Source organism: Papio anubis, chromosome 13 (genome assembly GCF_008728515.1).
Source record: "Papio anubis isolate 15944 chromosome 13, Panubis1.0, whole genome shotgun sequence".
Lineage (NCBI taxonomy): Eukaryota > Metazoa > Chordata > Mammalia > Primates > Cercopithecidae > Papio > Papio anubis.
The window spans coordinates 65,050,239-65,067,675 of record NC_044988.1 but is presented as its reverse complement, the minus strand read 5'-3'; the positions used below and the strand labels follow the sequence as shown (position 1 = coordinate 65,067,675).

General features: G+C 45.1%; 1 protein-coding gene across 2 annotated transcripts in view; it reads left to right on the top strand.

The window, feature by feature from the left end:
* PAX5 (paired box 5) overlaps window positions 1-17,437 on the top strand; it is a 113,465-nt gene that overhangs the window by 10,481 nt on the left and 85,547 nt on the right. For both annotated transcript variants that reach the window (XM_031654325.1, XM_031654326.1), the window contains exons 2-3: window positions 4,138-4,303; window positions 9,799-9,996. In XM_031654325.1, coding sequence (XP_031510185.1) covers window positions 4,138-4,303; window positions 9,799-9,996 — 364 coding nt within the window. The remainder of the gene's footprint in view (window positions 1-4,137; window positions 4,304-9,798; window positions 9,997-17,437) is intronic.

Below are 17,437 nucleotides of genomic sequence, written 5' to 3'. Positions count from 1 at the left end.
CAGCCAAGGAGCAACTATGGGGACAGATGGGGAGCATCAGCCCCTGCGCTTCTCTGCTCACCGGTGGAAATCCACAGGCCCTCACTGTGTCCTTCTGCCCAGAGCTCCGTGGCCCTGAGGTTGTGCCCTAGCTCTTGGGGAGATAGCATCAGACCTGGTGGTCTCTCGGCTAAGCATCAGTGTGGAGAAGGCAGCTCCTTTCAGGTGCGGGTTAGCCAACCGCTAATGTCTGTGCCTCCTTGTCCCGGCCGTCAATCTGCCCCCTCCGTGGGAATTGCTCCCTCCCATTTTCAGTCTCCCTGGTAGCACAGTGGGGGCTGGGCCCCAGCCAGCCTAGCTTCCAGAGCTGGTGCAAGACCTTGGCTTCTCTGGAAGCACTCTCGGTTCTGAGGCCCAAAGCTGTTTTCTTGCACAATGTAGGCCTGCTCTGTGGCCCCAACTTGCTAGCAATGGGGAGTGGGGGGCGCAGTAGATCCTGGAAGGTGGCTGAGGTAGTAGAGGATCAGATCAGGTCCCACCTCCTCACCTTCCTCCTGGCCCTGTCAGTTTCTTCTTCCTGTTACCTCTCCCTGCCTCCATCCCCCTACCACTGCTTCCCCCCACCACTGCTTCAGAGCCGGATAGCTTCTTTGGAGAGGGGCAGGGGCTTCCAGGAAATGGCCTTCTGAGTTTGGAGGAGTCGCTACCCACTATTCCAGGCTCATCATTTTCATCAGCACAGTAACCTCCTGCTCTCTTCCTGAGCTGTTTCCCTAGGTATCTTTACCAGTTATAAAACACTTACAGCCAGTGTCCTACCTGAGGGTGGCCTAAACCTTCAGCTTCACCCATTTTACAGAATATGATATTGAGGTCAGAGAGACAAAAGGACTGACTCAGGAAGTTCACATTGGCAAAGCTGGAGCTGGTTCTTGGGTCTCCCTGACCATCTGACAAAGGCATAAAAATGAGGCTTCAGAGGGTTCACAGAAGGGGAGAGGGAGGGACTCAGATTCCAGAGAGAGGGCAATGGGTATGCACACATGCAAAGCTCTCTCTCTGTCAAGTCTAACCATATCTATGTCTACTGCCTGACTTTCCACATGTGTCAGTACCTATCTGTGCATTGGAGAGTCCATTAGGGAGATTTATTCTCTGCCCTTTCCCTGTGCCCCTGTTTGCCTGTCTCTGTACCCCTTCATTCTTTCTGGTGCATCTAGGAAAAATTTTAATGATCCTATGGGGGCCCTGGAGCTCAATCTGTGGCTGAGTCAGCAAAGACCCTTTCCCCAAAATCCTATGCTCAGCTATGGTCTTTGGTGGTATTGGGAGGGCCTGTGGTGGGTAGCATGTCCTTATCAGGGCCTGAGGAGCATCTGTGGAGGCCAGCCCTTTCCAGACCAGAGCCACAAGGGCCTCAGGAGCCTCTGCAATTCAGTCTTTCTCTCCTCACTCCCCTCCAAACACTGCCCAGTCTGCCCTGTCCTGTGGCCTGTCTTTTTCTTTTATCTGTGGGTCTGTTTCCTGGTCTTCACCTGATTTGTTTGCCTCTGTCTCTGTGTCAGTCCCCCTTTCACTGGATGCGTCCTTACTTAATTGGAGTCCATAGGAAGTACAGGCTGGGACTTGGGTTGTCCGAGACCAGAAAACAAAGAAGTCTGTAGACTTCTCTGTCTAGAGAAGTCCCCTGTCCTCCAGAAGCCCCTTCCTGGGCTTCCTCCAGTTTCTCTTCTTGTTGCCTCTCGCTGTGTGCCACCTTCATCTTTCTTTTCTTGGCCTATTGTAGCTTCTCTATTCCTTTTCCCTCTCCTCTGCCTGCCTAACCTGCTGCTTCCTTTCCAGGCTCTGTCTCTCCTGCTTGTCTATCTCATTCAGTTCCCACTTTTGCACTTCTCTCAACACACCTCTTTTTTCCTCTTTTTGTTCCCCATCCTGCCTTGCCTCATTCAGTCTTTGGACTTCACTTCTGACCAGTTCCAGAGTAAGTGGCCTTCCTCACACCATAGTTATAAACCTTCTCACCACCACCCTCTAAGAGCTCCATTGGGTGGGATTGTGATGGTGGAGAAGGCCAAAGGGGCTTGGGGACCTTTCAAGGAAGTTGAGGAAGGTAAGAGGCTCCCAGGTCATACCAAGTCTGGTGTCAGCTGTGGACCTATAGATGAGATTGTGAAAGAGCATTACTAGCTCAGCCTATGTGGTCAAGGGTAGAGGGTTTGGGGACCTGCTCTCACCTTGAGAGACCAGGCTCTAGGAGACCTTTAGGGTTTTTCCCATGATACAAAACAGCCTGCAGTGCTCACAAATGTCCTGCAGGACAGCTTTTGGAATGTAAGTCCTCTGAAGGTTGCCACTGTGTTTTGGGCAGAAAGTCTCAATTGTCAGTGACATAGAGAACAGACTATTGCAGATGGACCATAATAACTGGACTCCCAGGCCATATCAAAAGTGTGCTGGGCGTTTAAGGTTCCTTTGCCTGCCCTTTGTTTTCCCAGATGAGCTTATACCAATTTTGAATTCATTTTCTTTTACTTAAATCCAGCCTACTCTTGAAAGATCTGTACAACCTTTTTAAACAGGTGTTCCCAGCCCCAGAACAAAGCCTTCTGAAGGCTCTTGACCAGGGTGGCTACAGTCTTTCTGTTTTAGAAAAACTATGCAATTATGTTTCTAACTGCAAAATCCTATTTGGAATGGTTTTCCTTTTTCTTATATCTGGAGTGTTTTAGAACAATCAAAACTGAATAAAGATCATTTTGGAAATCAGAAATCCAGCTTAGAACTGGAACTAAGTACTTCAGTTATCTATAAAATTTTTGGAAAATATTCATGGGAAACTTGAGTGGATTGCTTGGACAGTTTTTAGGAAATACGTTATATTACGGGGGTTTTTGCTCCCTTTATTTCAGATGTGGTTCATGAACCTGGGTAGTAGTTGAGTACTGGGAAGAAATAACTTGAGATGAAGTGGATATTTCATGTTTTAGAGTTGGAGTGTATATATGCGTGTGAGACCTTTGAGGTCTTTCCCTTGAACTGTCCAGTCCTAGCCCAGTCTCGGTTCAGAGAATTTCTCCTTCCTTTGCCTCTGAGCTGCCAGGAGCATCAATAAATGCTTTGACTTGGCTTTGGGCTCCAGTCAACAGCAACGTCAGTGAGTGACTAATTAACAGCTGTAAGGTCAATGATGTTGCTGCATTGGATCACTCTGTGTTTACTGGTTTGGTTCTTCATTTACTTGGGTCCTTGGGTCCTTCCAGTTGGACCTTGATGTAAGAGAAGGGTGGAGGAGGCACTTTCTCAGACTCCTTTTACTTAAAATCTATCCCAGGACCCTTCCTTGTAAAACCTGGGACCCAGAGGCTTTTGTAGGTTTCTTTATTTTCCCTGCACCAAAATAAAGCTGTTTGTCAATTGCAAAACATTGTAAAAATTCCAGGGAAACTCCTTTATAACAAATCCCGGTGCAGTGGAGTGGAATGTACTATGTGTAGAAGATGCTATGACCCATTTCTTTTGTGTGCTTTGAGAAAGCACAGTGGTCAAGTCTGCATGTCAGCCTCACCTTAAAGGGAGGGTTTTAAACAAGGCAATGGTTGGTGTTTTCCTCAGTACTCTGCAGATGCTGTTAAATTTTTAAAAAATTCCTTAGCCCTTAAATTAGATTGCTGATTTAAAATTTTTCCCTGAGATATATGTTTATTGGAGTTGTTCTTTTCACTTTTAAAGACATTTGTTAAAAGGAAACAAGTTTTATTTTTTTCCTCTTTAAATGTGATGTATTTTAAAGCATATTTTCTCCCCAGGATCTTCCCTAGACTTCAGCATCACATAATAAGTTGTGCCCATTTCGTTTACATTGAGGTCTTCACACATTTCATTGTTTAGAAAAATTACGGGGAAAATGCTAATAATAGTATGGGGATGTTTGCTGTCAATAGCTCAACAGTCTGGCTGCAGATGGACAAAGGCTAAGATTAATTTTAAAATGCAATCTGGGGACTTCGTGTAGTTTGCACGATTGGACTCCAGGCGCAAGACATCCAGCCTTCCGGCCATTTGTGATCAGAGGGGCTCTGGGTCCTCACAGCGGTGCTTCTCCTATGTGACTGGTTCTAACCACCCTTTCCCTTTCCTTTTGTTTCTGATCTGTTTCAGGACATGGAGGAGTGAATCAGCTTGGGGGGGTTTTTGTGAATGGACGGCCACTCCCGGATGTAGTCCGCCAGAGGATAGTGGAACTTGCTCATCAAGGTGTCAGGCCCTGCGACATCTCCAGGCAGCTTCGGGTCAGCCATGGTTGTGTCAGCAAAATTCTTGGCAGGTAAAGGCAGGAGCTCAAGGCTTCCCTTGATCTTTCAAATAAAGACCTGAAACAGGACCCAGCAGCTGTCCAATATGACAGTATCATAGTGAGAATCATGACGGCATTTTGTTTCACACGCAGAGCGCTTTAGAGTTTGCAAAGCCCCAATTCCAAGTAGCCCTGGGAAACCCCTGTCTCTAGTGACATGTGGAATAGGGTGACTTACTCAGGAGGGTTGACATGTTTTCTGAAAGCCTGGTGAATTGTTCTAAAGAACTCAAGAGAAAGACGTTCTTGGGAATTTCCCTTATACATCCTAGGCGAGGCCGGGTCCCTGAGTAGGACTGGTTGGAAAATCCTTAATATCACATAACCAGAGTTCAGTGTTTCATTTTAATGTTTTTGAAAGCGTATTCCACTTTTAAAAGTCAGCCATTACTTTCAGTTTTGGGTTATCATCAACCTTGTTATGTTGGGCTGCAGTATTTTCCTTCTCTATATTTTTATTTCCATTGTAGTGACAAGCATCCAAAATATATGTTAAATTAGAGAGGAGGAAAAAAAAAAACCCAAACACCAACTTTCAAATGTGACATTTGAAAGTTGCCACTTGACCTGGTGATTTGCTGCAAACAAAATAGTAACAATGAGGCTTCTCCCATAGGGCCATGCAGCCTTTTAGCACTCCCGTTTATTTTCTCAGTGGCCTCCGCATGATCCAATGAAGCACATTTTAAGATGAGAAAACAAACCTAGAGCGGCAAAGTGACTGACACAGGTTTATCTAGTCAGGCAGTACCTGGGTTGTGATGACGCCTAAAGGACTCCTAGACCATGTGGGTCTCACCATACCCCCGAAACAAAGCCACAGATTTGTTTCTGGGCATGAGATCTTGTTTTAGGTCTGCCCTGGCAGGCAGGACCTTTCTTGGGTTTAGCTGTTCAGTGCTTTCTCACTATTTCTTTCCCCGGGTCAGAAAACAACCTTTGTCCTGTAACTTGCATTATGGTTTGAGCACAGACGCCTGAATAGGAAATAAATATTTTGAAGTATGTCAGTGACATTGTGACTTTCTGCTGGCTCCTTCCCTTTCATCTGCTGGAATTCAAGAAATTCTCTCAGATGGAAGGAGCAACAGCTTCTAATAACCTTGGGGAGGCTGCTTGCTTGAGGCCAATGGAAGAAGTTTTAGGACCAGCGGTCTGGCAGCTCCTTTGGGGACCTTGATCCCAGGGTTCATTCCTCATCCTTCAGCCCAGTGCAGGTTACCTGAGCTGTGGGGGCTGTGGGCTTCACTCCTGTTTAGCACTCAGAAAGCAAATGAACCCCAGAGTTAGGGGGCGATTGCAGGACATTAGCACGGTTTTCTTGTTAGATGGTTGTTTTAGGCAGGCGGATGGGAGCGAGAGAAGAAAAGTGGAAGACAGAGAGATAGAGAAAAGAAAAAGAGAAAAAGAAGACAAAGAGAAAAGAGAGTGATTTTTAAAAGGCAGAGAAATAGAAAGAGAGATAAATGACAAGACAAGAGAAAGGGAGAGAGAGCACAATATTTTAGACTGTCTCAGCATCAGACTTCTAAAGCCAAAAGGCTCCTAGATATCTTTTTGTGGAGCCTCTTCATTGTACCGAGAGAGAGAGAGAGGGAGAGAGAAAGAAGGCCTTTCCTTTGTTTTTGCTGAGACATCTTTGCTGAGCCGACATTTTGCTCGCTGTTTGAAATCTCAGGGCAAGATACTGAGCCTTTTTCAGAGGGGACATCCAAACACGGGGTCCTCATGTTCTGGTGCTGTGGAGCCTCCAAATCTCCCATGGAGACTGAGGGGGACAGGGACCCTTCCAAGCCCAGCCGGCAGCCTCCCATAGCCAGAATAGATTTGTCACTAGGTAGAGTGGCACTCGGAAGTTACGCGCCGCTCCAGTGCCTGGCCGTTTAAGTTGTCAACAATAAATTGGAATTTCATAGCTCATTATTTTCATAACTAAGAACCACAGTGGACAAAATGTCACTCTAATTAGAACTGCCTTTTAAGAAACAAGTTCAGCCCTAAAACAGTGTAACTGGGAATTTCTGAACTGGGGCCGTTCAATCCACAGATTTTTTTTTTTTTTTTGGTCACCAATGAATTTGATGGGCACATGAGAGGTGACAGATTGTAGGAAGAGTGCGATGTGTGGTGGCTATGGTTTTCAGAGTATGTGGCAAGGCAGGCAAAGTCCCTGGGGCACACAGGGACCCCTGTCATCTCAGGAAGGTGGGCGGTCTGCCAGGAGTGTGGGCATTCAGTCTACAGAGCTCAAGCCTTCGGAGGGGCTTGAGAGGCGCAGCACAGTGGCATCTGAGGCCGAGTTAAATTCACCCAGGGCCTGGCTGCTGTCTTTTTTCACTGGAGCCTGGTTGAGAGGTTCAGGTCATTGGAATTGGGTGGTAGGTTACACAGTAATAAGAAACACTAGGGATTTTAATCCCCTGCACGTGCTCTTTATTTTATGTTTTGCAAAGCTTGTTCTCAACCGTCTGTATTTTTGTCTTCAAAACAGCCTCACAAAGCAAGCAGGGCAAACATTCTTCCCCTATTGTATAAATGGGAAAATTGAGGCCTAGAGAGGCTAAGTAAGTTGGCTAAGATCACACAGAGAGTTAGCGTCAGAGCCACCTACACCTCTTGACTGCTAAACTAATGCTGTTTGCACTGAAGGACATTGTGTGTTGGTGACTGCCATTCGTCTTTTGTCTGTAAGCCAAGGGGCTGCACGGCTGTTTTGCTGAGATGAAAGGATAGTTATTAAATCTGAATCCTCATTTGACACAGTTTCGAGTTGGGGTTTCGAGATTGTCAGGGTTGCCTTCCAAGTGCCTGGCCCATGTGTCAGTCAAAAAGACGACGGAGATCTCTCATGTCAAGGCCGCAGCCTTCCACAGTTGGCACTGCTCAGGTGGGATGGGCAGGTAGCCCTGTGTGCTGCCGCCCACCAGCCATGTAAGTTGGGGCTGGGCTGGGGGGGTGGGGGCTTTAGCCTGCCACCCTCTCAGATTTGCTATGTGAATGTTGCAGTCCCATTCAACTAACATATTTTGAGTATCCAGGACAGGGTTGTCTAAATGTCCGTAACCCCTTCCCTGAGATTCTGCCTGTCCTAACAGACACTCGGTGACTATTGAGTGAGTGAATGAATGAAAAATGCATGTGAAAATGCCTGGCCTGGTAAATAGTAAAGTTCTTGGCAATTGCAAGGGATCATTATTATTATTATTATTTAAAATTTTATAAGCAAAGCAGCAGCTTGCTCTAGCGGGAAGAGCACTGAATTTAGAGTCAGGTTTGAAAGCTGGGGCTGTCCCTAACTATAGAAGGGAGTTAGGCAAGTCACTTAGTCTTCTGATCATTTATTTTTCCTTCTATAAATCCCTGTGGCCTTGCAGGGTTAGTGTGAGGATCAAGATAATTCGAGGAAGAGCTCTGTAAACTACAGGGCGCTGTGGCTGAATTATAATTAGTTGTGTTATAGTAAAAATTGACTTTACATTATAAAATTGATAGGACAATTGGAAGCTGCAGAGATTGCTGTGTGCCTTGATTTAGGGTGCTTTTCTAGACTTCTGGCTTTTTTGGGATATTGTTAAAAAGTTGTTTGTGAGTAATAACTTTTTGGCAATTACAGGAAAATTGCTGAAAGCAATTGTTTAGAAAGAGGGAAGATAGGTTGAGTTTTTGCCTTATGGTCAAAATTTGCAAATGACTCACTCTTTTCAATGAAAAACAGACATTTCACTATCACATCACTGCTTCCAAATTATTTCATCTCTTTTAGGATATTCACTAACTTGGCCTTACCCAAACTTACCCAGGCTGAGAATTTCAGCATCTCTATAAATGTGACCAGGAATCTTAGGTAACATTTTCTACCCATCTCAGAATCACCTCGTTCCCTTGCCTATCATCAACTCTTGTGAGGTTTGAAAATTACTAGTCATTTAAAAAATGTCTTTTTGGTTTTTTAAAAAAGATTCAACTGCAAGTTAATTTTCTTGGAAAAGGAAATCAAGAATTCTTCTGTAAATATTGAGAGAGACATCCAGGGATGGCTCAGATTCAGAAAAGGAATCATGTCATTTTTTTTTTTTCCGCCTGAAATGATCTTTCATGGCACTCTTCTTCTTGGTCTCGGTTTTACTGTAAAATCCTGACACCCTATTTTCCTTAATGAGCAAATGCTGATAGCATGGAAATGTCCTTAGAAACAGCCATTTACCTCAGGGGAGGTCCCTGGAAGAGTTACTGTGACTTGTGGTTGGTTTTTCCGATTGCTTGGGTTTTGACTTACAACACGTATTTTCAGATAATTCTGCAATTCAACATTCCTTTTAATTTTACACCAAGATTATTATTTTTCTCTTATGGAAAAATAAGTTGCATTTCAGGGGATAGTTTCATACAATGCTGGAGATTGTGCTAGGGCTTGGAAGAGCTGGCAAATCAAAGGTGTAAGGTACCTTATTGGGGAAATTTTAGTTCAAGAGGCTGGGCCACAGCCCTGGCTTGCCCATTTGGTCTTGTGTGACCCTAGGAAAACTGTTTAACCTTGATGAATCTCTGCTTTATACCTGTAGGTCAGGACCTTTTCATTTATTTGTTCATTCACTCATTCATTAATTCAAAGCAATTTATGTACTTTAGAACTGTGGGAGATAAAATGGGAAAACTGACTCAAAAGTTTTCTGTAAACTATAAAATGGTAGATCAATGTGAAAGAATTTTGTTAATGCTTAGCCAGTGCTGTCCAAAAGAAATACAATGAGAGACTGGCCGGGCGCGGAGGCTCATGCCTATAATCTCAGCACTTTGGGAGGCCGAGGCAGGCGGATCACCTGAGGTCAGGAGTTTGAGACCAGCCTAACATGGCAAAACCCCGTCTCTACTAAAAATACAAAATTAGCTGGGCGTGGTGGCGCATGCCTGTAATCCCAGCTACTCGGGAGGCTGGGGCAGGAGAATCACTTGAATCCAGGAGGCAGAGGTTGCAGTGAGCTGAGATCATGCCATTGCACTCCAGCCTGGGCAACAAGAGCGAAACTCCATGTCAAAAAAAAAAAAAAAAAAGAAATACTATGAGAGCTGTGTATGCAATTTAAAATTTTCTAGTAGCACATTAAGAAAAGTAAAATAAAAAGAGGTATTATATTTTAATTATATATTTTATTTAACTCAATATATAAAAATGGTTATTTCAACATATAACTTAATATCAAACATTCAACATACTATCAAAATTATTGAGATATTTTACGTTTTTTTGGTACTGTTTTAAAAATTCGGTGTGTGTTTTATATTTACAGCACATCTTGATTCAGACTAGCCATATTTCAAATGCTCAAAAGCCTCATCTGGCTGGTGGCTACTGTATTGGAACGTGCAGATCCAGACGATTCCTGGACCAAGTAGCCCATTATTTTGTTGCCAGCATCCACTTTACTGGTTCCTCATGGCTAAGCTTCTTTCTCTTTGGGTCCTAGGTATTATGAGACAGGAAGCATCAAGCCTGGGGTAATTGGAGGATCCAAACCAAAGGTCGCCACACCCAAAGTGGTGGAAAAAATCGCTGAGTATAAACGCCAAAATCCCACCATGTTTGCCTGGGAGATCAGGGACCGGCTGCTGGCGGAGCGGGTGTGTGACAATGACACCGTGCCTAGCGTCAGTTCCATCAACAGGTGAGGAGCTCGTGCCTGTGGGGGCTGGGGATTTGGGGGGATGGCAGGGTGTTCTGGAGGCTCTGCATGTGCCTTTCCTGAAAATCTGGTCTCTCTTTTCACCAAAGCCCCTTAGGGGTTACTGAATAGGAGAGATGCTAATGGGGCCCACTGGGTCTCTGTTACCCTTCTCTTCTTCTTTCCAAAGTGGGTAGGAGTCCTAGGCCCAGGGAGAGGGGAGCATGCCAACACTCTGGCTGCTCGAGGTTCTTCTGAGCCCAGAGTTATTTCTATCCCTCCCTTTACCACCCACCTGTATGTGTGGAACACTTCGCAGTGAATTGTCCTGACTAGGCCTTCACAAATGTTGCTGTCCCTGTAAACCTAGGCTCAAGGTCTTGGCACTGGCCCATCTCAAAGGTTCCCAGGAAGAAAATCCTGCCTCCAGTTTGGGCGGAGCTTGAGCCAGTGAGTGAGGGGAACATAGCTCTGACTTGGAGTTGGGAGACTTGGCTCCTTGTTCCAGCTCTGCCACAAACTCGAAGTGGGACCTTGACAAGGCTCTTCCATTCTCCGAGAGCCCAGAACCCCAGTGGTTCTGATGTGCGTCTTCAACTCCAGGGGTGTTGTCCAGGATGCTAAGATGCTCTGGAGCAATGGAGTTGTCCTTTTCCCAACTCACACATGGAATCTTACACATGGAGAGAAAGAACCAGAGAAACACCCTGGGTGTCATGCACAAGATCTTCCTGGGAGCCACACAGCTCCCTTTCCTTTCCAGTCTGATCCAAGATACATGGAAGGGTGCTCTCAGAGCTTTAAAAATAAACGTATGGAAGAAAGTTTTCTGTTGTAGATGATGCAATCTCAACTCCATTTAAACCCACAGAGTTAGGAATGAAGTTCAGAGATGAACAGAAATGATGGTTCTCTAAACTCTGCAGAGAAAAGAGAAGGCAGCAGCCTGGAAACCTGGACAGTTTCCATTTCTCCAAATCACACCCTACCATCATCAGTGCAGAGCTTGTGTGGGCATAGAGGACCCTCACTCCTGGCAGAAAGAGGTGGTTGGTCAGACTAGAGTGAGAGCCTCTTGTCCTGATAGTGGATCCTTCTGTGATGACTCAAATGCACAGATCGCCGTGGGAGTGCATGTGTTCACATTTTGAGTCCTGCTATTTTGTAAATGGTTAGCCTGTTTTTCTTCTCTTGGCAAACCTTTACAGAGGCCCTGACATCATGCACGGTGCAGGGGAAATAGAGGAGAATCAGGCACACAGTTTCTTGGTCTGTTCTAGAGGGGCTCTTTGTCCAGGGTGGGGTTCTGACATGCACTTAGAAGCCTGATGCACCTGGACAAACTTACTGAGGAGGTAACAATGATGATGGTAGGTTTTGGGGAAGAGGGGATAACTCCTATTCTTTTTTCTCGATTATAAGAGGCTCCAGTGTGTTTTATGAGCCCCATACTTCTGGCTCTTTGCAAGATTTCCATGACACAAAACAACATGACAGGCAGCTGGCCTGCTCTGCAGAGGAACATCAGCCAAACCCCTGGTCAGGCTTTGGGGACCCACAGGTTTCCCAAAGTAGAGTACACATATAATCGGCGGTTTGCAAGATAACCTTAGGTAGTCCATGGGGGTCACAAAATCTAATGCCTTACATGGGGCCAGGCAGATAAGGTAATGAGGGAAGCAGGCCAGCCATAAGACGATGGGGAGAGGTTGGGTCCCTGGCAAGCTAGACAGCACAAGTTCTATTAAAGGAGCACTGCTTCTTAGCTCCAGCCGAATGCTGCCAGGAACATGGGTCCAGTGTTTGCCAGATTTTTTGCATTCTTCAAGAGAAGGCAGAAGCTGGGGCTTGTGTAGATGTATGTATGTATATTTCTGTATATGAAAACTTTATATTTAAATTATTATTATTTTTTTTAGAGATGGGGTCTCCTTATGTTGCCCAGGCTGGTATTGAACTCCTGGGCTCAAGCAATCCTCCTATCTCAGCCTCCCAAAGTGCTGAAATTACAGGTGTGAGCCACCGCACCTAGCTTAATCTATATTTTTTTAATGGAGGCAACTAATTTCAATGAAAAATGCCTTGAAGGATGAGCATAACTTATTTACAGAGCATTGGTTTACATCCTCTATAATGCAAAGATGCAAGGATTCACATTGTTTTGTAATACATTTATTTTAATGTATTTTAGAAAAATGTAAGTAACATGCCAAACCAGTGAGTTTGTGAACTTTGTGAACGCCCCCTCAACACTCCCACCTACCCACTTACAGTAGGGAACTCTAATTGCCTTACACAATAACTTTATTTAAGTCAAAAATGAAGTGATGTGAAAGAAATGTATGAGGCAAATAGAGCAGTGGTTACAAATAGAGCTGCGAAGGGGCATGGGATATGTGGTCAGGAGAGATCACTGACCCACTGATGCTTTCTGCCTGGACCTGTGCTGTGGGGAGGTTCTAACTGCTGGCTGCAGGACCATGGCTAGCCTCAGGGGCGTCCTGGGTGTGCTGTTCAAAGCCATGGCCAGGCAGTCTGTGCCGCTAAGGTGCTTTCACGTCTGTGGTCTCCTATAGTCCTTAAGGCTTGACTCTATCCTGTGGCAGGTGTAGCAACAGAGGCCAAGGTGGAGAGTGCAGAGAACAGTGACTTGGAGATAGACATGGGGGTAGAACCCAGGTTTCCCGATCATGAGAGGAGGGCTAGTTTCTTTCCACCACCGTCCTGTAGGACTCTGCGAGTGACAGAACTGAGGATCTGTGAGACGAGAGACAAGGGGGAGGACAAGTATTTTCTTCTCCCTTTCAGAGCCTCGCAGGCTACCCGTTCTGCCGCCTGGCTGCCTGCCCTCTCTCATCCTTAGCCCTCTCCAGTGCTCCTCGCTGGGGGCTTCTTTTTGGGAGTATTCTCTGGCTCCTTCCTGCTGTCTTCAGTGACAGCTCACTAAGTGTAGGACAATCTCATGTGGCTGCCTTCCCCACCCCCAACCCCCCAAAGCCAGAGCCATCCCAGCATACAGTTTTATTTTTCAGATGAAGGCAAAGCTCCCACTGCATTCAGATGAATGCAGCTTCTAAACGCCTGCCTTGCAAATGACACTGTGTAAGAGGGTTCACAGCTCTCCCAGCCCCTGCCTCCCTCGGAGGCAACTTTTCACTCTTCCTGATTTCAAACAGCTGCGGAGGAAGTGATGGCTGGATTTGTGGCTATTCTCATAGCCACAGGGCGTCTCCATGGTTCACCCCTAGGAGTATGTGCCTTCCTGTTATCTTCCAGGGCACCAACCTAAACCATGACTGACAAGAGGTTGAGCATCACTGAACTAGTTCTGTTAGGCTGGTGGGGGATTTCCTGGGACATAGATCACCTTGTTCATTTGACTTCTTATGGACAAACATGTGCTGGGAGGCTGCACAACCTGCAGGGATCGCTGGAATCCAGCCTGAGTGTCCACTGGAGGTGGCCATCCCAAAGCTGACCCAAATGGTGGGTGGAATGGGGTCTTCCTTCTTCTATTCCAGCACCGTGGCCAAGGGGTGGGGACTACAAGTGGCACTCCCAGTTTAGAGGAGCAGCTCTGTTTAGCCTTTCAACTGGTTGGGTCATGTGAGAACGTGGGGCCAGTATTATTGGGTGTTCTGATTTTTCAAGAGAAGCTAGAAATCAGATATTTATGAAAAATCTCCCAACTTAAAAATATTAGCAACTAATTCAAATAAAAACAAATATACTGTAAGCAAAACTTGTCCCAGGCTGGAGGTGGCCCTGGGGAAGATGTTTTGTTAGTTCTGCTCTTAATTCTAATTTTGGTGGCAGGCCTTCTGAGATTGTTTATCCATTTCCTCTTTCTTTCTTTGTTTGTTTTTTTGAGACAGGGTCTCACTCTGTTGCCCAGGCTGGAGTGCACAGGCGCAATCATGGCTCACTGCAGACTTGATCTCCCAGGCTTGGGTGATCTTCCCACCTCAGCTTCCCATGTAGCTAGGACTACAGGTGCCACCACCATGCCTGGCTAATTTTTTGCATTTTTTGTAGAGATGGGGTTTCATCTTATTGCCCAGGGTGGTCTCGAACTCCTGGACTCAAGCGATCCACTCACATTGACTTCTATCTGTGTCCTCTTTCTTCTCCACAACAGTCACAGGCCTGGGTGCCACCTGTGGGGCCCCTCACAGCTTGGAACAGTTGGACCCCTGGGTTTTGGATTCTCAACTTCTTACTGCATTGGTGGCAATTTGATCAGTGCCATAGATGTGGGTGTTTCTTCAGCCTTATTTTCATGTTCCCTTTTTCAAGGCACCATGATTTTCTCTTTCACTGTAATTTTGTGAGGACTGGCGGTGGGGCGGGGGGCGTGGGATGATGGTGAGAAGCCTAGCCTTTCAAAGAAGGAAGAGTGATGTTTCCATGGGATCCTTAAATGCCACAAAGTCCCTCAGAGTTTTAAACCTCAAATTCTAAGTGGGTTTGAAATCCAAATAACCTTTATGCCTCACATAGGAAGTATTTAGCAGAGGGACCGAGCTTCCTTTGAATGTGGCTTAAAGTAAAATGCTGGGGCATGGGAGCTGGGAGTCTGGGCTGACTCGCTGCTGTGCAACTCTGGGCAAGTCATTTGAGCATCTTGGGCCTTAGTTTCCTCATCCATAGGAAGAGTTTGATGCTGAGCTCCCTTCTCTCTTGGACAGTGTAGTGTGCTCTGCAGTACGGCAGCCGGGATCCTGCTCACGCTCAGCAGGTAAAGGATGTGCAGTTTGGTGTGACCGCCAACTCAGCCCAACCGTCTCTGGCTTAGGAAAGGTCCTGAGTGTGCTCTCATTGGATGAGTCTTGACAGCCTGTCATTTAAAAAATTTTAAATTTGTTTAGAGTTGCTATGATTCAATTACAGTCTTGTTCTTCCCACTACAGTTTCTTCTCGGTGGAAGCTGATGCTCTTTGTTTTTACTCGGTGACTGCTAAAGGCAGATGAGCAAAATCTCTCACCCCTGGGGGCGGCTTCAGAAGCTTCCCTGTAACTCTGAGATCCCCCTTTATAAAGAACAGCCCGGCTGCAGCCTTAAAACAGAGTGTGAGAATGGTTACCTTCCCCTCCCCAGCTTCCAAGGGGACCACTTGTGCTTTATTATTATTATTATTAATTTTTATGGGTGCATAGTAGGTATATATACACATATATTTATGGGTACATGAGATATTTTGGTACAGGTATGCAATGAGTAATAATCCCACCATGAAAAATGGGGTATGCCTCGCTTCAAACATTTATTCTTTGTGTTACAAACAACCCAATTACACTCTTTTATTTTTAAATGTACAGTTAAATTATTACTAACTATAGTCTCCTCTTGTGCTATCAAATACTAGGTCTTATTCATTCTTTCTATTTTTTTGTACCCATTGAGCATCTTCACTCCCCCACCGCCCTCACCTTGTGCTTTTTAAAGCAAATGTGAAAAATATGAACATTTTAGGACTGCAGCTAGTCATTAATCTTTACAAAGACACCACTGAAAATAACATCTTACAGTTATGGAACACCTAGTATGTAGCAGCCACTGTTTTAAGTAATTAATTGATTTAATCCTAATAGTAACCCTATGAGATAGGAATGATTCTTAGTCCCATTTGCAGATGAAGAGACTGAGGTACAGAGAGGTTGAGTAATTTACCTAAGATCACGTAGCTGGTAAATTGCCACAGGACTGGAATTCAAACTCTAGTGGTCTCTAGTTCCAGAGCCTGTACACTATGCTACTGCTGCCTCTTAATGACCTATAGCAATTAATAATGCTTTCCAGTCATATTTATAACATTTTAAAAGAAAATGAGGAAAACATAATTTTCTTTGCTTTGTTTACATACAAATTTAGTAGCCAGGCAATGATTTGAAAAGTAAGGATTTTAAGCTGAATTACAGTGGCTTTTTTTTTTTGCCATATTTTTATATGTAACTATATTTATGTCTGGTATATCCATATATTGACATATCCAGCAATATCTCTGTAGACACACACACACACAGACAGTGATATACACAAAAATGTAAACATTAGATCAGATGCTAGCTTACTTCCAGGTGACTGAAAAGACAACCTCACTCCCAGAACTTTGTCCAATATGCTTCGAGTTTGCTTAGTTAAAATAAGTGGTTTGAATATTAGGGAAAACAAACCAACAATCTGAATTTATTTGAGGGAACATTTAAGCTGACTGATTAGAAAAGGGCAAGAGGCTCCTTGCTAAGCTCAAGTAGCCAGGCTCCAGATGACCTGCGTGTGTGGTGAGACTATAGGGTGAACAGAAAAGTCCATTCCCAGGCTATCAGCTGAGGACACGGAGTGCCCTTGGTGCCCAGCACCAAGCTGTAAGATCGGAGAGGGCAGAGGCTACTGCCCATTGAGTTTAAGGGGAGGCACCCACCTGTTACTTCTGTCCTTCTTCATTTGTACAAGCTGGAGACCCAGTGCATCCTCAGAATAAACTTTCAGATATTAATGGTCTGGAATGTGAAAAAGCTTCTGATAGAATGTTGCATGAAAAGCGCAAGATGCAAAACTGTATACATGGAGGCTGGGCGCGGTGGCTCACGCCTGTTATCCCAGCACTTTGGGAAGCTAAGGTGGGCGGACGATTTGAGGTCAGGAGTTCGAGACCAGCCTGGCTAACATGGTGAAACCCCTTCTCTACTAAAAATACTAAAAATACAAAAATTAGGTGGTGGCATGTGCTTGTAGTTCCAGCTACTTTGGAGGCTGAAGCAGGAGAATCACTTGAACCCAAGAGGCGGAGGTTGCAGTGAGCCAAGATTATGCCACTGCACTCCAGCCTGGGCAACAGAGAGAGACTCCGTCTCAAAAAAAAAAAAAAAAAATTGCTGGGCATGGTGGCGTGTGCCTGTAATCCCAGCTACTTGGGAGGCTGAGGCAGGGGAATCACTCAAACCCAGGAGGTGGAGGTTGCAGTGAACTGAGATCGCACCACTGCACTCCAGCCTGGGCAACAGAGCAAGACTCTGTCTCAAAACAAACAACAACAACAAAAAACTGTATACATGGCAAATCCTGATTTTGTTAAAAGAAAAATGGATATTTCTAAATATGCCCAGGAATGTTGGTATAAAGGAAATACACCAAAATATGTTTTTTAGATGTCTTCTTTATACTTTCCCATGCTGTCCAAAGAGTCTACAATGAACACATATTACTTTTATAATGAGGAAAAACTCTAATAAATGTCCTTTCAAAAGGTAGTAGTTTGAGACTGGAATAGAACTTTCCCAAAGAAACTGGACATTTTATTATGACCCACTCTTCTCCCAAATGCCAAGGAAGGAGCTTTCTGGTAGATCCCAAGGAGCTTTTGACGTGGCCCTGTTCTGCTGCTCTCAGATGCTCCGGGCTTGCGGTCTTGCACATGCATTGTCCTTGCTGGAAGTCTACAGA